A 19,928-nucleotide genomic window follows, 5' to 3' on the forward strand; every position below is an offset into this window, starting at 1 on the left:
TTACAAGCTGGACTGGTTTAGCTTAAAAAATGTTCAATAAAAATCATGTTAAAGAAACGAACAAACAACAGCAACAACAACAAAAAAAAGATGTTTTTCTACTGGAGTGTAAGAGTGGCATATCTGGTTTAGCGTCTCCACCTGCGGCAGCTCCCACAGGTGGAAGGGGGCAGAGTTAGAGCAGAGTTTCTCAGGAAACACCTCCCTCGGATGGGGGCGGACAGAGTTGTAGCCGGGACGCTCCTGCAAACTTTTTTTTTTTTTTTTTTTGTTCTCCCCATCTGAAACATTCCAGCACAGCGTAGTCAGTGAGCGTCCTGCCATGCTGCTGGGACTGTAGCGCGTTTTCGGATCGCCGGGACCGTCTTGGCTGGCCGTCTCCCCGTCTGTTCCCTCTCGCGTTCCAGAGTCATGGCTCCGTTTGGAAAGAACTTCCTGAAAGCTCGACTGAAGAACAGGTAACTTGATGATGAGACGGTCGGAGGGTTACTTGAAACCGGCCAAGCGCGAGTTCTGCTGTGCAGAGAGAAGGCGCTCCTGCGCGCGGAGCCGAATTACGCAGCGCGCGCGGTGCGCGTCGGATTTGTGCAGCTTCAGGAACAAAGCGGGTTAAGCTGCTGTTCATGTGCACCTTAGGAAGCAATATAACTGAGTGAAACAGATGTATTTAATCCCGTTTATGACACATTATAAACCTCTGAGGATTAGACTGTAATGTTGACTCCAACCCGCAGATTTGACTGTAAATCCTGAGGCGTGTGTGTAACATTTTTATTGGAAATAGCAGGAGAAAAGCAGGAGCTCTGACTCAATTGGAGCGGGATTGGGATGAGGGATGATCTTAGTTTTGCTGATTTTGTTGTCACCGCAGCATTAATGCTTGAACTTTAGCGGTGGCTCTCATTCCTCAGAAATGATAGTTCATGATCTTACCTTTGACCTTCCCCCGCTCTGTAATTAACAGCAACCTTTTCTGTCAAAACCGTATATAGAAAATATGTTTCAGCTTCTGCAGTGCAGCATGAAACATTCTTGTTTTTAATTCAGTTTTCTGTAGCAGTTTGGAAAACACCCATCTTCAACCTTTGATCCATCTCTCTTCTGGCAGAGGCCCAGTCGTGTTTCTTGAAGTTGCAAATATAAGGTTTGCTCAGTGGGAACTTCTGTGTGGTCGGAGCGACGGCAGTTTTTCTTGCACTGCATTTTAATGTCCAGCAGTGGTTAAATTCTAACATTTCGTAATTATCTTGGAAAAATACTCATCGGAACTGAACAGAAGACGTTGGTTCAGTCAGTTGTTCTTCGTTTTTTACAGTGTTGCGAACTGCGAGGCTGATATGTTGCATCATTTTTGAGAGAAGTTTCTGTCTTGGAGCAGGAATTCAAGTTTGTATCCAGTAGTATTTAGCAGTAGTTAGCTTAGCCACAGTAGAACTTCTAATATCAGACTTGCTTAGCAATCTGAGCTAGTAGTACTGATGTAGCAGTTGGATTAATCAATGCCAATTTTGCTTACTTGATTTTTTTGTGTCACTAGTTATTAAAAATGAGACAGTGCGACATTAACAAACAGGATTAAAGTCAGAAAACTGTCTTTGTAGCCTGAAGCCATTATGCTAGCTTAAATTTTAAAAAGAGAGAAACAGTAAATTGACCAGCACACACAGGTTCAGACCAGTTACAAATATGTTATATTATACATTGTGGTTTGCTATTGTTAGAATTTTTTGGATTTGTGTTAAAATTCAGCATTTTTTTCTTATTAGTTGAATGCTAACTGTTACAAAGGCTCGGGTGTTGATTACTTTGGACTGGGAGAGGGAGGTCCGCCACCCGGTGGCGAAAAACGTAGAACCTTCGCTACACTAACTAAAGAGCTAACGCTATCAACGCCAATATGTGTAATAAGACTTTTACTGACAAACAATTTAGAAAGCAACATTTCAAAATGATATACATCATTATATTATATATTATATATAATACATATTTTCTTATTGCCTTTGTCCCCATAAAGTGTAAAAAATTATAGCTACCACTTCTAAGTGCTAACTACTTAGCAGGTTTTAGGCTAATGTTAGCTTAAGTGAACAAACTTTTTCTGTAGTGTAAACTAAAGTTGCTAACACAATCTATAAACAGTGACGTTATTATACAGCCCATTTCATCGTCTATTGTATGTTAATCTGTGAATATCAGTGAAGTCTGATCAGGTAAATTTTTGCTGACCTATTTTTATCCATCACTGAGGTTTGGCTCATTGACAAAATATTATTAGTATTTAATTTACCTTTGGGATCAAAGTACTTTTGAATTTGAAATATCTGCAGACTCCACACATCCTGGACACAAACTGTTTGAGGTTGGTGCCATTTGCAAAAATCAACCTTCGCGTCAATATGTGACGCATGGTCAGAAAACGTCCCAACTCGTCAATATATGACGAGTCGGGAGTGAGAATGTGTTGTCAAATAATGCTGATTTTGATTCCAGTTCAAGTGAGGCCTTCTCAAGTCTCTTTTTAACTCAACGTCCCAAAAGTGCAAACCTCAGCGTTTAGGCTAAAGAAAATAACGCAGCAGTTTATTTTGTTTGTGGGTCGTCATTCAAACTCTTCTAGAATCTGTTCTGGCAAGACAGATTCTAAGAGATGGGGAGTGAATTTCCATTAGCTCTACTTATCAGAAACTTTAACCACCACCAAAGTCAACAAAGATATAAAGTGGGCTATTATGTTTAATTGCCGCTAAACGCTTTGACAGTGGCACCATCACTAGACTGGATTTGTTTTTCTATATCTTCAATCTCTCCACAGCCTTTGATAACTTCAGACAGTCAGACTAAAGTCGTCTCTGGTCGCCGTCTTACGTTGGTGTGTCTGCCGCTCGGTGTGCGAGTGTGTGTGCTTTGCTCGGTAATTACAATTGTAGCACCTATAATTATGTGAAGCGTGTAGATCTGCAGATATGTCAGACGTTTGATTACAGAGACCGGCTCAAACTCGCACCGAGATGCTGAGCCGAGCTGTGAAACATTAAAACTTGTCAGAGGATGAAATGCGTTGGCTTAGATTCGCTCAGCCTCTTTGTAGCTGACAGGAGAGTCTTTGACGTTTTGCAGAGAGCGTATTCTGACGCGGTTGCCATCCAACATAAAAACAAAACAACTTAATGTCTTCAATCAGTTCTCAGCAGTTGATTTCCTTTGAATTGTTAAGCTGCTTGTTTAACAATCCTGCTTATCGGTTCCAGAGATTTTGGCTTTAGAACGTATCCAAAATGGCGTCATATCTAAAATATGGTTCCATTTTACCCCCCAAAAAGACTAAACGAGTGCCTGTTGCAACATGTTCAGAATGTTAATAAAAAAGAACATCCTCAAACAGTTTTGTACCAATATAAAGTGTTTAATACCTACCAGGTATCGTCAAACTCCTCTACGTCCTGGTTATAGTAATGTTAGCACCATGAATAATCTTCATCTCATATTAACATTTCCAGTCATATTCAGTAAATTAGAATATGTTTTCCGATGAGGCTGGTTTGCCAAGATATTAAACATACTTTCATCAGACCCAAAGGCTGATCTTGCCGGCCAGTGAGAAATGTGGCTAAAAGCAGCTGGTGTTACTGTTCAGCCCACTGCCGTACCCAAGGCCAGTTAGCTACCAAAACGGCTCAGCATTTACAAATCAGCTCACAGAAGCTAACAAATAAAAAGACACTAATTTGCACTGGGTGAATCAGGGGAAGCAATTTATCTTTCATCCAAGGAGAACCTAATTTGGTGTTTCAGAGATGAGGAGGGCTTGGTGGAGAAGGTTTGTGTTGTGTCTCTGCTCAGAGATGCCTATCACAGTGGGAGTCATCTCAGAGATGGACACATCCAGATAGAGACGCAATGTTATTTCCTCCTCCATCCCTCATCCTCGCTCAGATAAGAACGACAGGAAGCCCCTTCTGTCCAGAAGTTGATTGTTCCTGTCCTGCTTTTCTTTTTTTTTCTCTTGTCTCTGGTTTGTTTCCCTTTAATATTCATAGAAAACATCAACACGTAAGTTAAAGAAAACTGGGCATAATCTTATCCTTGGCAAGTCATGTAATTGAAGACTTGTACTGTGTTCATGATGTTTTGGTTTTTCCTTTTTTTCCCCCCAGAGGTTTGTTCAAAGGGAAGATAATTAGAAACAGGGGAGGGGGGGGGGGATATTTGAAAGTGACAAATTATTTTGAAATTGGGAAAAAAAGTTTTGAAACTGAAAAAACGTGACACTGAAAAGAACATTCTAAACTACTTCTCAGATTCAAGGTCTTTTTTTTCTTCCTTTGAACAAACTTTATGGCCCCAATTTAGCTCCATAGAGGAGTCATTATAAAACAAGTCCAGTAAATTTTAAAAACGCGAAGCTTGGTTTGACAGTTTTGTGCTTTTGTTTCTACTTTGTCTCACTCCCAAAAAAATCCATTGTATATAAGCAATTGCATACAAACACTTGAATTAATATTTGCTTTAATGTCCAAAAAGAAAATGTTAGCATCTAAGTTTTGATTTTAAGCAAAGTAGTGATTTTGCTGCAAGCCACCTCAGATTGTAGTTAAATGTTTTTATGACTTTAAGGTTGTAAGTTGCTCAATAATCAAATGGTGGATTAAGAATATTTAAAATAAATAATTTGAAGTCTCAAACCTTTAGGAAAAGCTCGGTTCTTGGTTAGATGTAAACCTTTGACTTGATCTATTTCTTTAATACTTAATACCCATATTTGTTTTGGGTGGAACTTCATTAAATGTTCTTGTATTAAACTTTTCACATAACTGGATGAAGAAAAAATGGCCATAGCTAATTTGATTGGTCCAGAAAAGGCCAATGAGAGAGTTTTGGTTTGGTTGTGTATTAACATTCGCTCAAGGTTAATTTTCATAATGTTACTTAACATCATCAGACGTCTGACAACATTCTACAAGTAAACACATTTTACTGAAGTAGAGGTTTTTTTTAAGGTAGTTTGAATGACGAAGTTTAGCCTAATGGTCCAATTTTCAAATATTCAAACAGCAAGAGGATAACTGTAATTCTTTTATTAAATCCAGAAAATCTATCTAGAATGACTGTTTACAAACCTTCTGTTTCCCCCGACTTCTTCTTCTCTGATGTAATGACACTGACATTTGTAGGTTTGAACAAAATGGCTCCTATTACACATTGACATTTGTAACAAACATTCACGTCCAGCTCAGAAGGAAATTCAATATCTTTATTGATCTCTCAGCTTTCCGTCCAGCGTCATAATGAGCTGTTTGAACTAAAACATACATTACTGCTGACGTTTCATGTTAGTCTGTACTTTTGGCTGCCACTGGAGATAAAGATGGCCTGAAAGGCTGTGAAGACAGAGTTGAGGTAAATAGATGTTCGGTTTCGGTGCTTCTATACACAAATCAGCAAAATAGTTAAGAAAAGTGCTGACTGAAAATTCAAAAGAACATCATCGCATTTTAAAGCTAGCAATCCTGGGGTCAGAGTTTATGGAATAAACAGTAACAAAAACATAGTCCAAGGTCCAAAATCCAGGCCATAAATTGTAGGGAAGTTGATAAGATTTAATCCAGAGACACTGAAAGAACCAGTGAGAAATATAAGACGGGTAGAGATAGATCCGCCATACAGAACTCTATTAGAAATATCCCTCAGGTCAGAGAGGGACTGGTGAACGCAGCTTGTCATACCAACTGAATGATGTTCAACTTTTATTTAAATGTCATCCAATATAGCTTTTATCAAGTGTGACTTTGATAATATTTCTTGCACTGTAAAATGCACTAATGACATAGGAGAGAAGATTGCCACTGTGGCATTATCTCACATTTTCTAACCTTAGTTGACGTGCAGAGACAGTGAAAGCTTGTGAGTTCTGTCATTTGCTGTGGCCTGTTAAAAACCACCTGCACGCAGTCCTCTGCGAAAACCTGCATCTGGCAAATTGCTGACACAACAGGGAATTAGAGTTGTTATTACGAGTGCTACGACTGACGGGACCATGCCACCGCAGTCTAGCTGCAAGGCAATCCTTCCACACTGAACCCCGCGTCCTGAATTCCTATAATTAAGAAGAGGTTTCCTCCCACATGTCTGATGTCTGCCGGTGCATCAGAGCTTCCAAGTTCAACCTGAGGTCAGATCGGTCTGCTCGGGTTTCTTGAATGCACTTTCTTGAGCTCCAACCAGTCCTGTGCCATTAGCTACTCGCCATCTGTCCTCACTGTGACGAGCTGTAGATGGACGGGGACATGGAGGTGAAGCGTCTCTCTGGTTCCGCATGCCATGCATTTGTTTCGAGTTTGTGTCAACATCCCTGACAGGATTATCTTTTATCAAGCAAAGGAGTTTGACCTATGAAGGCACCCTCATTTTCTGAATCCAGATCAACATCCGAAGTGGCACAAAAAGTGTCAGCCCTTATCATAGTCTTTTTTGTGATGCAATCAGCCCACTGATGCATCCGCTGGTTGCGTGTGTTCTGGCATTCCTGACAACTGACTACAGTCTCATCAAAATGTTTGTTCTCATGCAACATTTTCTTCAAGAATGACATTCGTCATTTCGCAGTGCTGCATCTTTGAAGTCTTACAGTGCATTCACACCACTTCTGTTTAGTCCACTTTAGTCAAACTCTAGTTCGTCTACTTAGAAAGTCCGGTTTGTTTGTGGACTTGTGAATGCGTAATCGAACTCTGGTCTACCTACATACCTAGATCTCGGTTTGGTTGAAGTGAACTCTGCTGTGTTTCGAATGCATATCGTAAATGTCAAGCGGACCGGAGACCGCTCCAAACGCAAGAAGAGGACATTCTGGCAATGCTGGGCATTCTGGGTAAACACAACCAAAAACAAACACGCAAGGCTAGCGCTAGCACAAGAAATGGCTTGTGATCTTTTGCCAAAGACAAAAGAGAAATCCTATATCCACTAAAATATGACACCACTCCATTTCTGTGTCCATTTTGTGACGAAAGAAGTTGTGCTCAGTGTCTTCAGAGACATTTGTGTAGTTTCCTTCAGTGGTTTGTGATACAGCGCCATCAAAGTGGGAAAATAAACATGTTGCCCAAAGTACAGCATTAAAGTGAACTGCAGCTGAAAGTGTAACAAATTTGGTCCCCAATCGAACCAAATTGATTGTTTTCCCATCTGAGTCCCATCTGGACTTACAGGAGGGAAAACATCCTTAACGTGCCAGTTCACTTTCATTTTACATATGAATGACACATTGTTTTGTCTTTTAAACTATGACTTCTGCATACATTATCCAGCAATAACAAAAAAACATTTTTTTCAAAAAGAGGCTTTTGACAAACTATTCAGTGTTTACATAAAATGGAACAATATTCCTAAATAAATAAAAAAATTTAAAAAATCAAAACTCATGGGGAATTGTAGATTTTCAGTGTTTTCACCTATTAACTCTATTAGCCAAAGCCTAGGGTAATTATATGAACCACACATCTCAGTGATGAGATAAACCAGGGGGCTGTTTATGCAGGGAAAAGTGAATATGTAATAGAAACAACCTATTAAATCCCTTCAAAGAGTAACTTTGTTAGTGGTGTAATTTAACTAGTCTGTGAAACTAATCCTTGTTTGGAATGTGGGGAATTTCAGAACATCCAAACGCATCAACACTTTAATAGTTGATCCTAAGGCAATGTAGAAGCCAATGCAGCTTATTTTAAATAAGACACTTTAAAATAAGCTGTGATTTGAAAACCTGACTCCACAGATTCCATTTAAATTAACTTCCCTCACCTTCTCAAGCTACTAGCATGAAATTCAACTGGACAGCCACAACAACAAGTATTAGAAGTGGAATTTAACCTGAGTTATGTAAAAAGGCCAAGCCTTTTATATGATCACAGGACGTCCTAAGTCCACGAGTTATTGAAAAACCGCTTTACTTTTAATGACTCAGACAGGAAGCTAAAACCTAGCTGAACCAAACGTGAAGCTAGCAGCTAGATATAGGTAACAGCTAGCTGAAAATAACAGGAAGCTGAAGCTAAGAGCTTGAGCTTCAGTCAGGTGTAGCTAACAGGAAGCTAACAGCAAGCTGGAGCTAAGAGGAAGCTAGTAGCAAGTTACAGTCATCAGGAAGCAAACAGCTAAATAAAACTTGCAGCCAGCTGAGCCAAACTTGAAGAAAGCAGCCAGAAGGTAACAGAAAAAGCTAAAAGAAAGCTAACAGCAAGCTGAAGCAATCTTAAAGCACTCAGAGTACACAGAGTTATACAAATGAACATTTTTATACTAAATGTGCTGAAAACAGAAACAGGAGAAACAAACTTTTCATGTTGTACTGATATAATCTCTACTTGTTCTAACAAGGTTATGGCATTAGTTTGACAGAATGACAAAAAAAAAAAATTAGGCAGTTTTTAAACTGATACTTCTCAAAATCCAGGTGCATCATAAGGCTGGTAGGCGGTTAGCTCACATTGTGTAAGGTTTGATGAAGTGTGTTATTTGTACTCTTTTACACATTAAACAGAAACTTATTCCTATTGTGGATCAAAAAGCAACATATTGGTCTCTGGTCTCTGAATGGCTGCGTTCTATCCAGACTAAAACCGCTGTGACGAGAGCTGCCACTAACTCATATTTCCCAAAGTGGAGCTGAGCTGAAAACATGTTGGCGCTGACCGATATGGAACCCATTCTTCCCCTTCCTCCCTCTGTGGTCAAACTGCAGCAGCAGGAAGTTGCCTGGGAGTCGGTGATTGTGGTCCAGGACAAACACAGGTGTTTCCCTGCTCTGCTGTCCCCTCTTCCTGTACAGCTGAGGCCTTGGATCACCCGCTTCAAAATACACAATTGTCTGTACAGTGTATTTATTTCACTGTTAATGACTGACCAGAGCAACATGTTTGTCACATATTTACACCTTAGTTTATTTATAGAAGTCTGGTAGAGCTGCTTTGTTTGTTCCCTTCACTTCCATGTCCTTATGAAAAAATGACTGATTCCTTCGTAGTTTTCTTTTCTGAATTTTAAACTTATATTTTGTACTTCAAAAAGCACAAACATATGTGAGACGGTCTATTAAGGTCATTCTAAAAAAAAAAAAAAAGAAAAAAAGAGTGAATTTCCGTTAAAAAACAAAAAGAAAATTTTAGATTAATCTCAGAAATTTTCTAGAAAAACAAGAACATTTCTGATCTTTAAAAGGGTTTGTTTTTTTCTAGAAAATTCCTGAGAATAATCTCAAAGATTTTTATTTTTAAATTGACTCCTCCTTTGTTTTCCACCATAGCCCTAATATTCCATCGCCTATATGACTAATGGCAGACCTGCTGTGTTAGATTAGGTGTGGCTATTTGCTTCTGCCCGCTGCTTCCTTCATCTTGCAGCGGTAGCATTAGTGGGGAATACAAACAGTGGGTGCATTTGTCACGCGAGACGTGTAGAAATGCCAGAGGCGGGTCGGGTTTGTGTTCCCTCAGGTATTTTCTTCTCCCCGATTTCCTGCGAAGGTTTGTGTAACCTTTAACTAGGCTTTAATACGCAATGTGCCACATTCCAGAGACTTGATTCAGTTGTAGTTTACACAGCACTCTGGTTATGTTTTTATGTTGTGCTGCAACTAAAATACTGTGGTATAAAGTTTATACCTGCTAAATGGGAGATAGCTTGTAGGCTCCATTCTGAAGGGACTATTTTATATCTCTTAAGATATGACACAATGGATATCTGTATCATCTTTATTTTCTCCTGCTGTTCAGTGAGTGGCAAAAGTTGAGATGAAGCAGATACTATCCATCATCAGATTATTCATAACTATGGCGGCCAACAGGTGCAAACACACAACAAGCTTCAAAATGTGATGTAAACACATGACTAATGGAAACTCCAAAACACGAAAAGCAAATGCAACAGCAAACTGCTGCAATAACAGAAAAAAGTAGCAAAAGGAAAAATGACGCAAACAGCAAGAGCGACAGCAAGTATAAAACACTTGCAAACTCGCTGTGCGAAACGGAAGTGCTCCAGACCACTAGGGGGAGTCGATCACCAAATCACATGGGATCAGACCCGTCGTGATTTATACGGGATGTCCAGAAGAAAGAAAACCGCTCTACACTTCTTTGGCAAACTCTTTCGCAGTATTGTAGAATATTGTATATTGTAGCATATTTAGGAATGTAAATATGCTGCTACTCTAGACAGCCCCTAGTGGTCTGGAGGACTTCCATTTTGTGGAGTGACTTTGCAGCATTTTACACTTCCTGTTTTTGCTATTTGCTAGATTTCTTTCTTACTTTTACTTTTTCTAACTTCCATTTCCTGTGGTTGGAGCATTTCTCCTTTGCATTTGTTTCGTTGTCTGTAAGGTTTTCGATTCTGTTTTCACATCAGCTCTTTATGGAAGGACTTTTGTGATGTGCAAAAGTCAGGAGACATTCCCCACAAACTAGCAGTGTACTTTTAACGAAAGCAGATTCTACAAGGTGTTGACACTGGCAGTGAATACAAATGTGTTTCTCACTGTTCAGATCAAAAATCAGTTGAGATTTGCGTATGGAAAGTGGAGAGTGCCAAATGACAATAAAAGAAATAACTCTTAAAATGCGGATGGGATGTGTGAAGTGGACTTTTTAAATTAATTCACGATGTGCCGCAGCACAGGGACATGAAATAATTTAACTCGTGAAATAATTATATCCAGATTTTAAAATGAAATCAGAAAAGTTTTATTGCACAACTTATGATTTTACATTTAATCAGTTATTTCTGTATTTATTGCATCATTTATTTTTAATACATTAATGACACAGTTAAGTAATTATTTCTTAAGTTATTTATTTATTGTAATCTGGCACTTTTCACTCTCCATATTTGTGCTAGTAAAGACACAAAATAAAAAAAAAAGGTCAAGAGGTTTGAAAATACTTACAAGACCTTGGAAATTATGTAATATTCCAATATATAGTATTTAGTGTTTGCAATGAAAAGGTACCAATCATTTGATAGTCAAGCTGAACCCGCTTCAGTTTCTTTTTTTTTAATTTTTAAAACTATTTTTCATTTTAAAAACAAGACAAACGCGGCCATAGGGCAAAATATATAAAAGTAAACACCAAACCCAGCAGAAGATAAGTTGATGTCATTCAGTTTTACTAGTTGAAACAAAGTGTGTGAACCTTTTCCAAGTGAAACTTAACATTAGACAGCACATTAATTTGATTTACTGATGCTAACAGGCTCTCGAATTGACATCGACCAGGTTGCCAAAGTATAACAATATTTCTTCAAACCACAAAATTAGCCCCAGGTTGAGAGCCACAGCTGGAGTTCATGTTTTTGTCTTTCAGTGACATTATGCAAATGATCTTTCTGTGATTAGGTTGGGACTGTAGCTGCAGGAGAATTATGAGTCATTTCGCTTTTGTTTTCTGAGGCCTTTGCTCAAAATGAAACAGGATCTTGGCAGACAATAACAGACTTCCGATAAATCAAATCATCTTCAAAAAAAAACAAAAAAATCCAAACCTGTCATCTTCAGAGCAAACTGATAACTTTATGCGTCCCTCTTTATCTTCAAATAAGATTGAAATGTTTGGCTACGTTATCTACTGTGGCTGTCTGCGTGTCCTTTAATGAGTGGATATTAGGGCCGGCATATTACCGGTGCTCCATTAGGCTGGTAAAAGATGGACATCATCAGCCCATCAGTGGTCAATTTTTGAACAAGTTTTATGATGCAGACAAAACCCTAATGAGGGCCTTGGGGTTAAATAGCTTAGAACCAAATGATCATCTCTGATGACTAAGATGATGAGTAACAGCCTAATAGAATCAAGCAGGGAAGCACAAAATGACTGAATCCAGTTTTATGCTCACTGGCCTAATGGAAAAGCATCAGTGTAGCATTGAGTCATGAAAAGAGGTGGAATGGTGTTATATTTAAAGTTCATTCAAGGCTATATTGTTGGAGCCACTGCTTTAAGAGGCTCTATCAGGCTTTTTTATTTAGGAAATGGTTGTCATGTTATCCAGTGGGGTCTTGCTGTCAAATGTTGCCTTGTTCTATAAACTGTGTATGTAATGATGCATCCAGTTTGCAACAAGAACACAAAATAATGCTTAAGAACATTTGGGGAAAACTAAAATTCTGTTTATATTGAATTTTCCGCTGTCCGTTGCATTGGATAGTAGTGGAGGCTCCAGCAGTCAGTAGCTGTGTTTCCATTCACCATATAACTGCACAATTTGACATTTCAAAAATTTTATTTGCTTAATGGAAACATGCTAATATCAAAAAAACTCTTAATTTTGATGAAACGTTTTGGCGCTAGGATGAGGTGGTTTCACACAAGTGATGATGGCGTGGCGCGGTTTCTGTTGACGTTGTGTGATTTTAATTGTGTTTTTATTTAATGCAAACATCGCAATTGCTAAATTTATTTATTTTTTACATCAGTGGGATACTGACAAAGTTTTAGAGGTGGAAAGACAGTTACTGGGCAAAAGACAAAGTGGACATTAAACAGGTCACCAGTTCATCACCGGACAACAGCAAGAACAATAGCTATGTTTTCATCCATGTTTTTTATTATGCAAGTGTTGCATTAGAGAAGGTTGATGAAAATGGCAAAGTTTGAAATAGCTTCCTCAAATTTGCAAAAAAAGTTTGTATGCTGGCCTGAGGTGTTTTTTTTGTTTTTATTTATTTATTTTAACTTTTCCGGAAAAAGAGTTAATGTGTAAAATTGGAGATGGAAACACATTTTCCAAGTAATTTCTGATGTAGCAAACTTTTCCAACCACTTTCCCTGCAGTAGAGGAACGAAACTCAAAAAATATTCAAGTCCAAACCTCCAGTACAAAGGAAAGGACTGTCAGCCTGGGATGGCCAGTGAGAGACACTCCAGTCTGGGATGGGAGATTGTCATTGAGATTTGTGGTCCATGCTAGTTTGCCACCTCAACATTTTGTCAAAGAATCAGAAGAAGTCTTGTTTTTAAAAAATATTTGAATTTGAATGTTGATAGCAGACTTCCCTGTACAATAAACAAATACAGTAGCTTTGCATTCAGTCAATCATAATCCAAGAATTATATTCCCGACTCCAGCGTCTCTCTGCCTGGCTTTCTAACCAAACCGCCACGCAAAGATTTAGAGCGGAGCGGCAAAAACAAAGGAGGTGGATTAGCAGAACTTGCTAGCACCCAGGACATGTTACTGAGGAATGTTGTCTCTGGTGTCCAAAAACTGAGCTGTTAGCTTGTCATGTCTTGAGACCAGCATTCAGCCAGAGTTCTCATTTCAGGGTCCTGGAGGGAGATTTTATTAAAACCACAAGTTCAAAAAGATTAAACTTACATAAACAATCATGACAGGGCTTCAAATTGAATTATGAATGCAATTTCACAGTGAACTCTGATATTTATATAAATTTTACAGCGAATTAGACATCAAAGTCTGCTGTCAAAACTACCATGACAAAAGGACTTAGTAAAAGCTACAGTAGGTGAAAGTGGATGCAAAGAACTTCCAAACATGTCGTTCCAAAGCCACAATTGTGAACATTGTTTTTCTTTCTCTCTTTCGCCCAGGATGAAACATACTGATCCTGTGGTCGGGAAGGAGATTCAAGTTACTGTCTGCAATGAGGAGAAGGTCGTCTGCGGAGTCACAAAGCACACAACATGCACAGATATGATTCAGGCGTTACTGGAGGACCACAAGTCTCTCCCGGAGAGCAAAAGGCTCCTGGACGGGGAGCCCAAAGACTTCTGTCTTGTGGAGCGCTGGAGAGGGTTCGAACGGGCCTTGCCACCTCTCACCAGAATCCTGAGACTTTGGTACGCTTGGGGCGATGAGAAACCCTTCATCCAGTTCGTTTTGGTGAAAACAAGCGATTTCGTTCCGCAGACGGCGAAGAAGGGTACGAAGTCCAAGGGAGCCAGGCCGAAGCGATGGGAGTTCGGTCGGGCTCAGGGCGCCCAGCCTCTGCCGGCAGACAAGCAAAAGCGCATGGTGAGGAAGGCTTTCCGGAAGCTCGAGCAACTTCACAACGAAAACAGGAACTCCCCGGGCGCCGAGGAGGTGGAACGGATGGTGGAGCTCATCCTCCACCAGGACCACACCATCAGAGAGCAGATCCAGCGCATGAGGGAGGTGGACTCGGAGCTCGAGTGTTTCCAGTACCGACCGCGAGACGACTCAAAGAGTCTCTCGGACCAGGCCTGTGGCTTGAGTTTGGCAGCAAACAGCGAGGAGCAGCTGGAGAAGTACTTTTACGCCTGCGACGGCATCGAGCAGCTGGAAACGCAGGTCCAGCAACACAAGGACTTCATCCTCCAGCTGTCCCGGGAGATCGACGGCGAGTTGAGGAAGTTCGGCCTCCCTCCGGTTCCGGAAGAGGAAGGCGAGCAGAAAGGGGCGGCCGCCGCTACGTCCCTTTCTGAAACCGATGATTCCTTCTACAAAGCAGAAGTTGAGAGACTACAGGATGAACTGAAGCGCAGCCTCTTCAGCGGAATGACTCTGCAGAACCAAGTTGCAGAAATGGACAAGCAGCTCATCTACGTGGACGGTTCGCTGATGGCCAAGGACCAGGAATGTTGGCAGCTGGCTGCCCAGCTTAACTCCCTACAAACCATGGACAGCATGGAGGAAACGAAGCTCAGCCTCGTCCTCCTCAAACACGAGCCTGAGGACAGCCTGACCCGAGCGGTAAAACTCAAACCCAGCCAGTCGCCGGCGGACGCCACAGACACGGACTCTGACACGGGGATTAGCTCCACCCACAGCCAGGACTCGCTGTCGCCGTGTCTCGACTTCCCTCCCCCGCTTGATACAGATGTTTAGAGACGCTGCGTAACACACCAGTCGCAGGTTTTGCTTCTCACATGTCATCTGTAGGGTTGAACCTTCCAGCTATGTAAATTTACTTTCAGCAAAAAAGAAAAACTGGCTTCTTGCTTTTCTAGAGAGATATATTTATTGTTTGTTGTTGGTTTTTTTGCTGTACATACACTGGGTTTAAAAAAAATCAAAACTCTCCTGCTTCAATGTCAGGTTTTTTTGTGAAATAAATCACTTTTTCCAGCTTCAATGTGATGTTCTGTAATATTTAACAAAGTAAATTAGTAAAAACGTCCAAATTGTTGCTGTTTAAACCTGCAAAAGGGCAGTATTATTAAGAAATCAACTTTATATCATGCTATAAATCCTTCATCAAAAACTTACTTGGAGTGTTGCCTGGATTCTTTTAAACATGCTAGTGAAATACTTTAGTCTCCATGGCAACCATTCAGCGGTGCAAAACACTTATTTCACAGTGAAACGCTATTAAAAACTTTGCGTTTTGAATTGGTCTAATAGTGTCCAAACCTTCTGCCACATGAGCCACAATCATCAAAGTAAAACTGCCTGTGGGCGACAAAAATCTGATTTTCTTAGAAGTAAAAACAGATTGTTAATGAAGCAAATAGTAGTTCTTATGGAGAAATCATTGCAGATTTAAAACATACAGTAAAAAGGGATTTTTAGGTTTCCTTTACCAAAAGAAAGAAAAGCAAGGAAGCTGTTGGATATTTGTGCTTCCAATTACTATGACATTAAAAAGAAAGCAAAAAGTTGATTTTTAAGATGTAACACTTTCCGTTTTCTAATCCAGAGTCACATGTGAAGATGTGGCATGTTGGCAGCATTGGTCTATTGTGCTGCAAAGCCAGGTTGGAGCTTCTTTATTATTTTTCTCCCTTACAGATTTGTTTGTTTTCCAGCTGACTTGAACAGACACGCAGCACAACAGCTGGAAAAACATTTGAATCGATTCATCAAAGTCACAATCCTGGCATCTTAACAGAGGAGCTACTTTAATATCCACTGATAATGATTATGACTTTTTAATATCATGTTTATTCACTTTCCGCTTTTCTTCAAAACACACAAACACTTCAGGTGTAAAAAGGTAAATAATTCATGTAAGACAGAACGGGCTGCAGGCAAATGGCCGACCATGACAGCCATTTGCTAGCTTCCTGTAAAACCTCTTAGTTCTGAGCTACAGGTGGACTATCCACATTTTAGCTAAAAATAAATGAAACAAAGTGCTTGACAGCAAATTTCCTCTTATTCATGACGTTGCTTTTCGCCTGCTGGAAATAAGGAAATAAGTTGTCATGTTTTTCTCCCACAAATTTCCAGTTAAACTTGTTACCTGATTCTTTTGTTCCTTTTCTTCTTTTTTTAACATCTTCATTCCTTGGATTGGCTTTATGTTTTTGCTTCTGCTTTATGAACCATTAATCCAACAGCTAGTCAATAAAACCACCACTGCTGTTTGAACAGTGCCAACAGTATTCATGTTGAATTTTATTTTTCTTTTTTGTCTCTTTACAACCACAAATCTCAATATTTTTTTATTGGTTTATTTTTTGATAGAACAACAAGAAGTGGGGGATACTTTTGAAATAAATTGCAGAGATCTACAGTTGAGTAAAGGCAGACTCCACTGACAGGTCAGATATTTAGTCGGGTCTGCAAACTTGCTCTTGTGGAGAGAAGAAAAGCCTTGATGATGGATGCAGCAACACACAGAGCAACTCAAGAAGAAGAAGAAACCTGATGTAGGGAAAAAAAGATTTAAGACAGGAGCAGAGTCAAATGTAAATCCAAATGAGAATCTGGATTTTTACATAAAAAGCGTGTCGGGGTCATTGTAGGTTCTTTTTTAAATGGTTTTAAAAATCTGAGTTTAATCTCAGGAATTTTCTGAAACCCCCCGCCCAAAAAACGGAAATTGGTCAAAGAAAAAAGTCATCCTCCTACCACTTCCTGTTGTCTTTTTTGTCGTTTTCACCAGCAGTAACATCCGGCTGTTGGTCACGTGGCTAATGTGAAAGAAACAAAGTGTTTCTATTGCACTTTTTGTGCAACATATTCATTCTGATGCGGCTGAAAAACCACCTCATTTTAGCACAAAAACTTTTCATTGAAAAATGTGTTTTCCTTTTGTTTGTTTATGGAAATTGCTGTGTTTCCATTAAGCAAATTTAATTTCACAATTTCAAATTGTGAAATTCTGCGGTTATTGGAAACGCAGCTGTTTGTGTCTGGCCCCTCTTAATGTTCTGGGTTTTAAAAAGTTCAACTTCCAACATTGAAAAAAAATCATCTCACAGTAGCAGTATTTATTATTTTGAAGATTTTTTTCCCCCATCACAGTTAGTGAGACGGGGAACACGGTGTTCTCCCGTTTAGGTTCTCGGGGTGGTTGCTAAGCTGCCTGGTTTTTTATTGGCCTGATGATGCGTCATATTAAAACAAGAGCTAAATCTTTGGACACATATTAGAAAATAAAAAATAAAAAACTGTCCTCATGACAAGATTCTAAATAAACAAAGGTCCCCAAGACCCTGAAAAGAGAACTCTGACTGAATAACAGTCTCTAATACCAAAGCACATTTTTACTTTCCTAACAAAAAGAGACTCCTGCAGGCCGGTGTGACGTCGTTCTGGCATCTGTTGATGAGAGCAAACAGGACGAGACCCGCTGCCAAACTGCTTCTGATTTAGGTGACGCTAAACGCTAAAGCTCTGCTAAAGCTTGAAATGGACGGATTCCATGGGCTGAGTCAGTGGTGAGAAATGGCCCGGCTCCCTGAGAGCTCCGCTTTCAGCCGCCGCAGCATATAATCAAATGAAACGGTCGCCGGGGAAGCAGTGAAAACAGCAAAGCGATCTCTTCAAGCGAAGGCACTGCTGACAGACCAACACTTTGTGTGCCCAGGGCCGAGCAGAGGAGCAGAGGGATATCTGTTTCACGGAGTAATTGCTCTCCCCTTTCTCCGTCTCAAGCTACTAAGTAAGCAGGCATGAAAAGCCGCAGAGCTTACAATGTGGACGGTTTAACAGCGGAGCCTCACACCTGTTGATGGAGAGGTGGCTTTCAGCTGGTTTGCTCTTATGATCCGTTTCACTGACAGCAATTTGGGGGAAAAATATCTTAGGGTTTGTATTATAATGTTAATGAGATTTGCACTGAGCGGGTGAAAGGAAGAGCCTGAATATTTTATTCTCCCAGGAGCTAATCAGACACAGGAGTCTCCGGTTGGGTTTAAGGTTTCAGCTTGGCACTGAGCTGCTCTCACACTGCGTCTTATCTTGACTCAGATGTTGACGAATCTAAAAATATATTATATTGATATAAATAAGGAGTGTCCAAATGGTGGTGGTGGGGGGAGGGGGGTCGTATGCAGTCCTAGGAATGACTTTGTGCGCCCCTGCATATTTAAAAGGGCAGTATTATATGTTTTACAGGCACATAGTGCCATTTTATAACACAATCAAGTAACTATGTTAACTTCACTAGTTATAGAAATCCTACATCAAATATGGCTTAAAAGCAATTTCACTTTGTAATTGAACTCCTTGAAATTAGGTTTCTGTTTCTTTATGAAACTCCTGCTCCTTCTGAAACTCCACCTTCAGGAAGTCATCACAACATGGCTCCTCTATTAACCCTTTAACAATGTTATTACCAGCGTTTCACTGAGAAGTAGCTCCTACAATGAGCTCAGCAGATGAACAGCTCCAACGGGTGTTTGCTAATTGCTGCTGGCTAGTCTGAAGGAGCTGAGGGGAGTCACGGAAGCTGTGTGAAACTTGAAAACTGCAGCTCAAAGGAGGAGCTGAATGGTTGTCATGGGCTGGCCATGTAGGGTCACCATGGAAACCACAGAGAAAACCATGTGAGACCCATATTGTAGCTCACATTTATCCCATGTGGGGCCCATCTAAGTATGTTGGCTGGGAATTGACTGGCAACAGCTCCACTAGTGTGTCAGGATACAACACCAAAAAAAATGCAAACGTTTCACACATAAAGAACAGAACATTCAGTCCGTGATAGTTTTATGTTTTCAGTCTTGATGTTTATTTTGTGATTATTAATAAGCGATCATCTGAACACAGCGGTGGTTTATTAGCTAATTTAACCACCTGCTCTACTGATGATCTGTCAGACAGTCGTTATGTAAAGGTCACCTTATTTTTTTAACTGAACCAAAACACACAGGATTCCGCAGAGCATCTACATGTTAAGTTTGTCATAGTCAAGCTAGCACAACTGACCTACTTCTCTCTCCCTCCATTTTATTTTCTTAAAACTTTTTCCTGACCTTGTTATCTGATTGACATAGTCAGGAGCAAAGCACTTCGTTCTTTTTCTTTCACACATTACTCGTACATTTAAGATTGAGCACCTTATGTTGACATCTTGACAGCTAAAACCAATCGTAGCCATTGTCGACAAGCAGTTTATCGCCCTCCAGCAGGGAGCTGGGGGGCAGAATCTTATGTGTGTGAAGTCATGTTGAAAAATATTTGAAAAATTGCCTTGTTTATATATATATATATATATATATATATATATATATATATATATATATATATATATATATATATATATATATATATATATATATTTGTCAGAAACTTCCATCCAATCATCCATCCACCTACCCAACCTTCATTTTTTCACTGTACAGTAGAAGTGTCTGTATAAAATTCACAGTGAACTTTTGTATTTATACTTTCAAATGGGCTATACAGTAAGAAAAACTAAAAGAAAAGTGTAAATCTAGAAAAATATAAACCTTTGACATGGAAAATGTGTGAGAACCCTGAGGCGATAACCTGCAGGTACTTGGAGCTGCAGCTGTGCAGAGAGCCAGTGGCTGCTTACTGCCAAGTCTCAACTGTCACTTCTTCCCGTTTCTTTAGAACCACTGAAGCAATTCCCAAGACTTGAGTTGCATAATTCTCCCAAGGAGCCAGTCCTCCGTAACTCGCTGGCTGTTTGTGCTGCTGCTTTGGCAGAAAAGGGACAAAAGTGAAAGGAAAAAAGAAAAACACCCGTTGAG

The 19,928-nt window shown here is 39.9% G+C and overlaps 1 protein-coding gene across 1 annotated transcript; it reads left to right on the plus strand.

Annotated features, from left to right (window-relative positions):
- The first annotated feature begins 253 nt into the window (after positions 1–253).
- rassf9 (Ras association domain family member 9) lies at positions 254–15,245 on the plus strand. Its single transcript, XM_028001344.1, has 2 exons — positions 254–458; positions 13,608–15,245. The coding sequence occupies exons 1-2, from the start codon at positions 412–414 to the stop codon at positions 14,863–14,865; spliced, it is 1,305 nt and encodes a 434-aa protein (XP_027857145.1). The 5' UTR covers positions 254–411; the 3' UTR covers positions 14,866–15,245.
- Positions 15,246–19,928: the final 4,683 nt, after the last annotated feature.

The sequence above is a fragment of the Xiphophorus couchianus genome, chromosome 2 (assembly GCF_001444195.1).
Source record: "Xiphophorus couchianus chromosome 2, X_couchianus-1.0, whole genome shotgun sequence".
Classification (NCBI taxonomy): Eukaryota; Metazoa; Chordata; class Actinopteri; order Cyprinodontiformes; family Poeciliidae; genus Xiphophorus; species Xiphophorus couchianus.

Coding starts and splice junctions, on each gene's coding strand:
- rassf9 (XM_028001344.1), top strand. CDS start 412: ATGGCTCCGTTTGGAAAGAACTTCCTGAAAGCTCGACTGAAGAACAG. Junction 459..13,607: donor AAAGCTCGACTGAAGAACAG/GTAACTTGATGA, acceptor TCTTTCGCCCAG/GATGAAACATACTGATCCTG.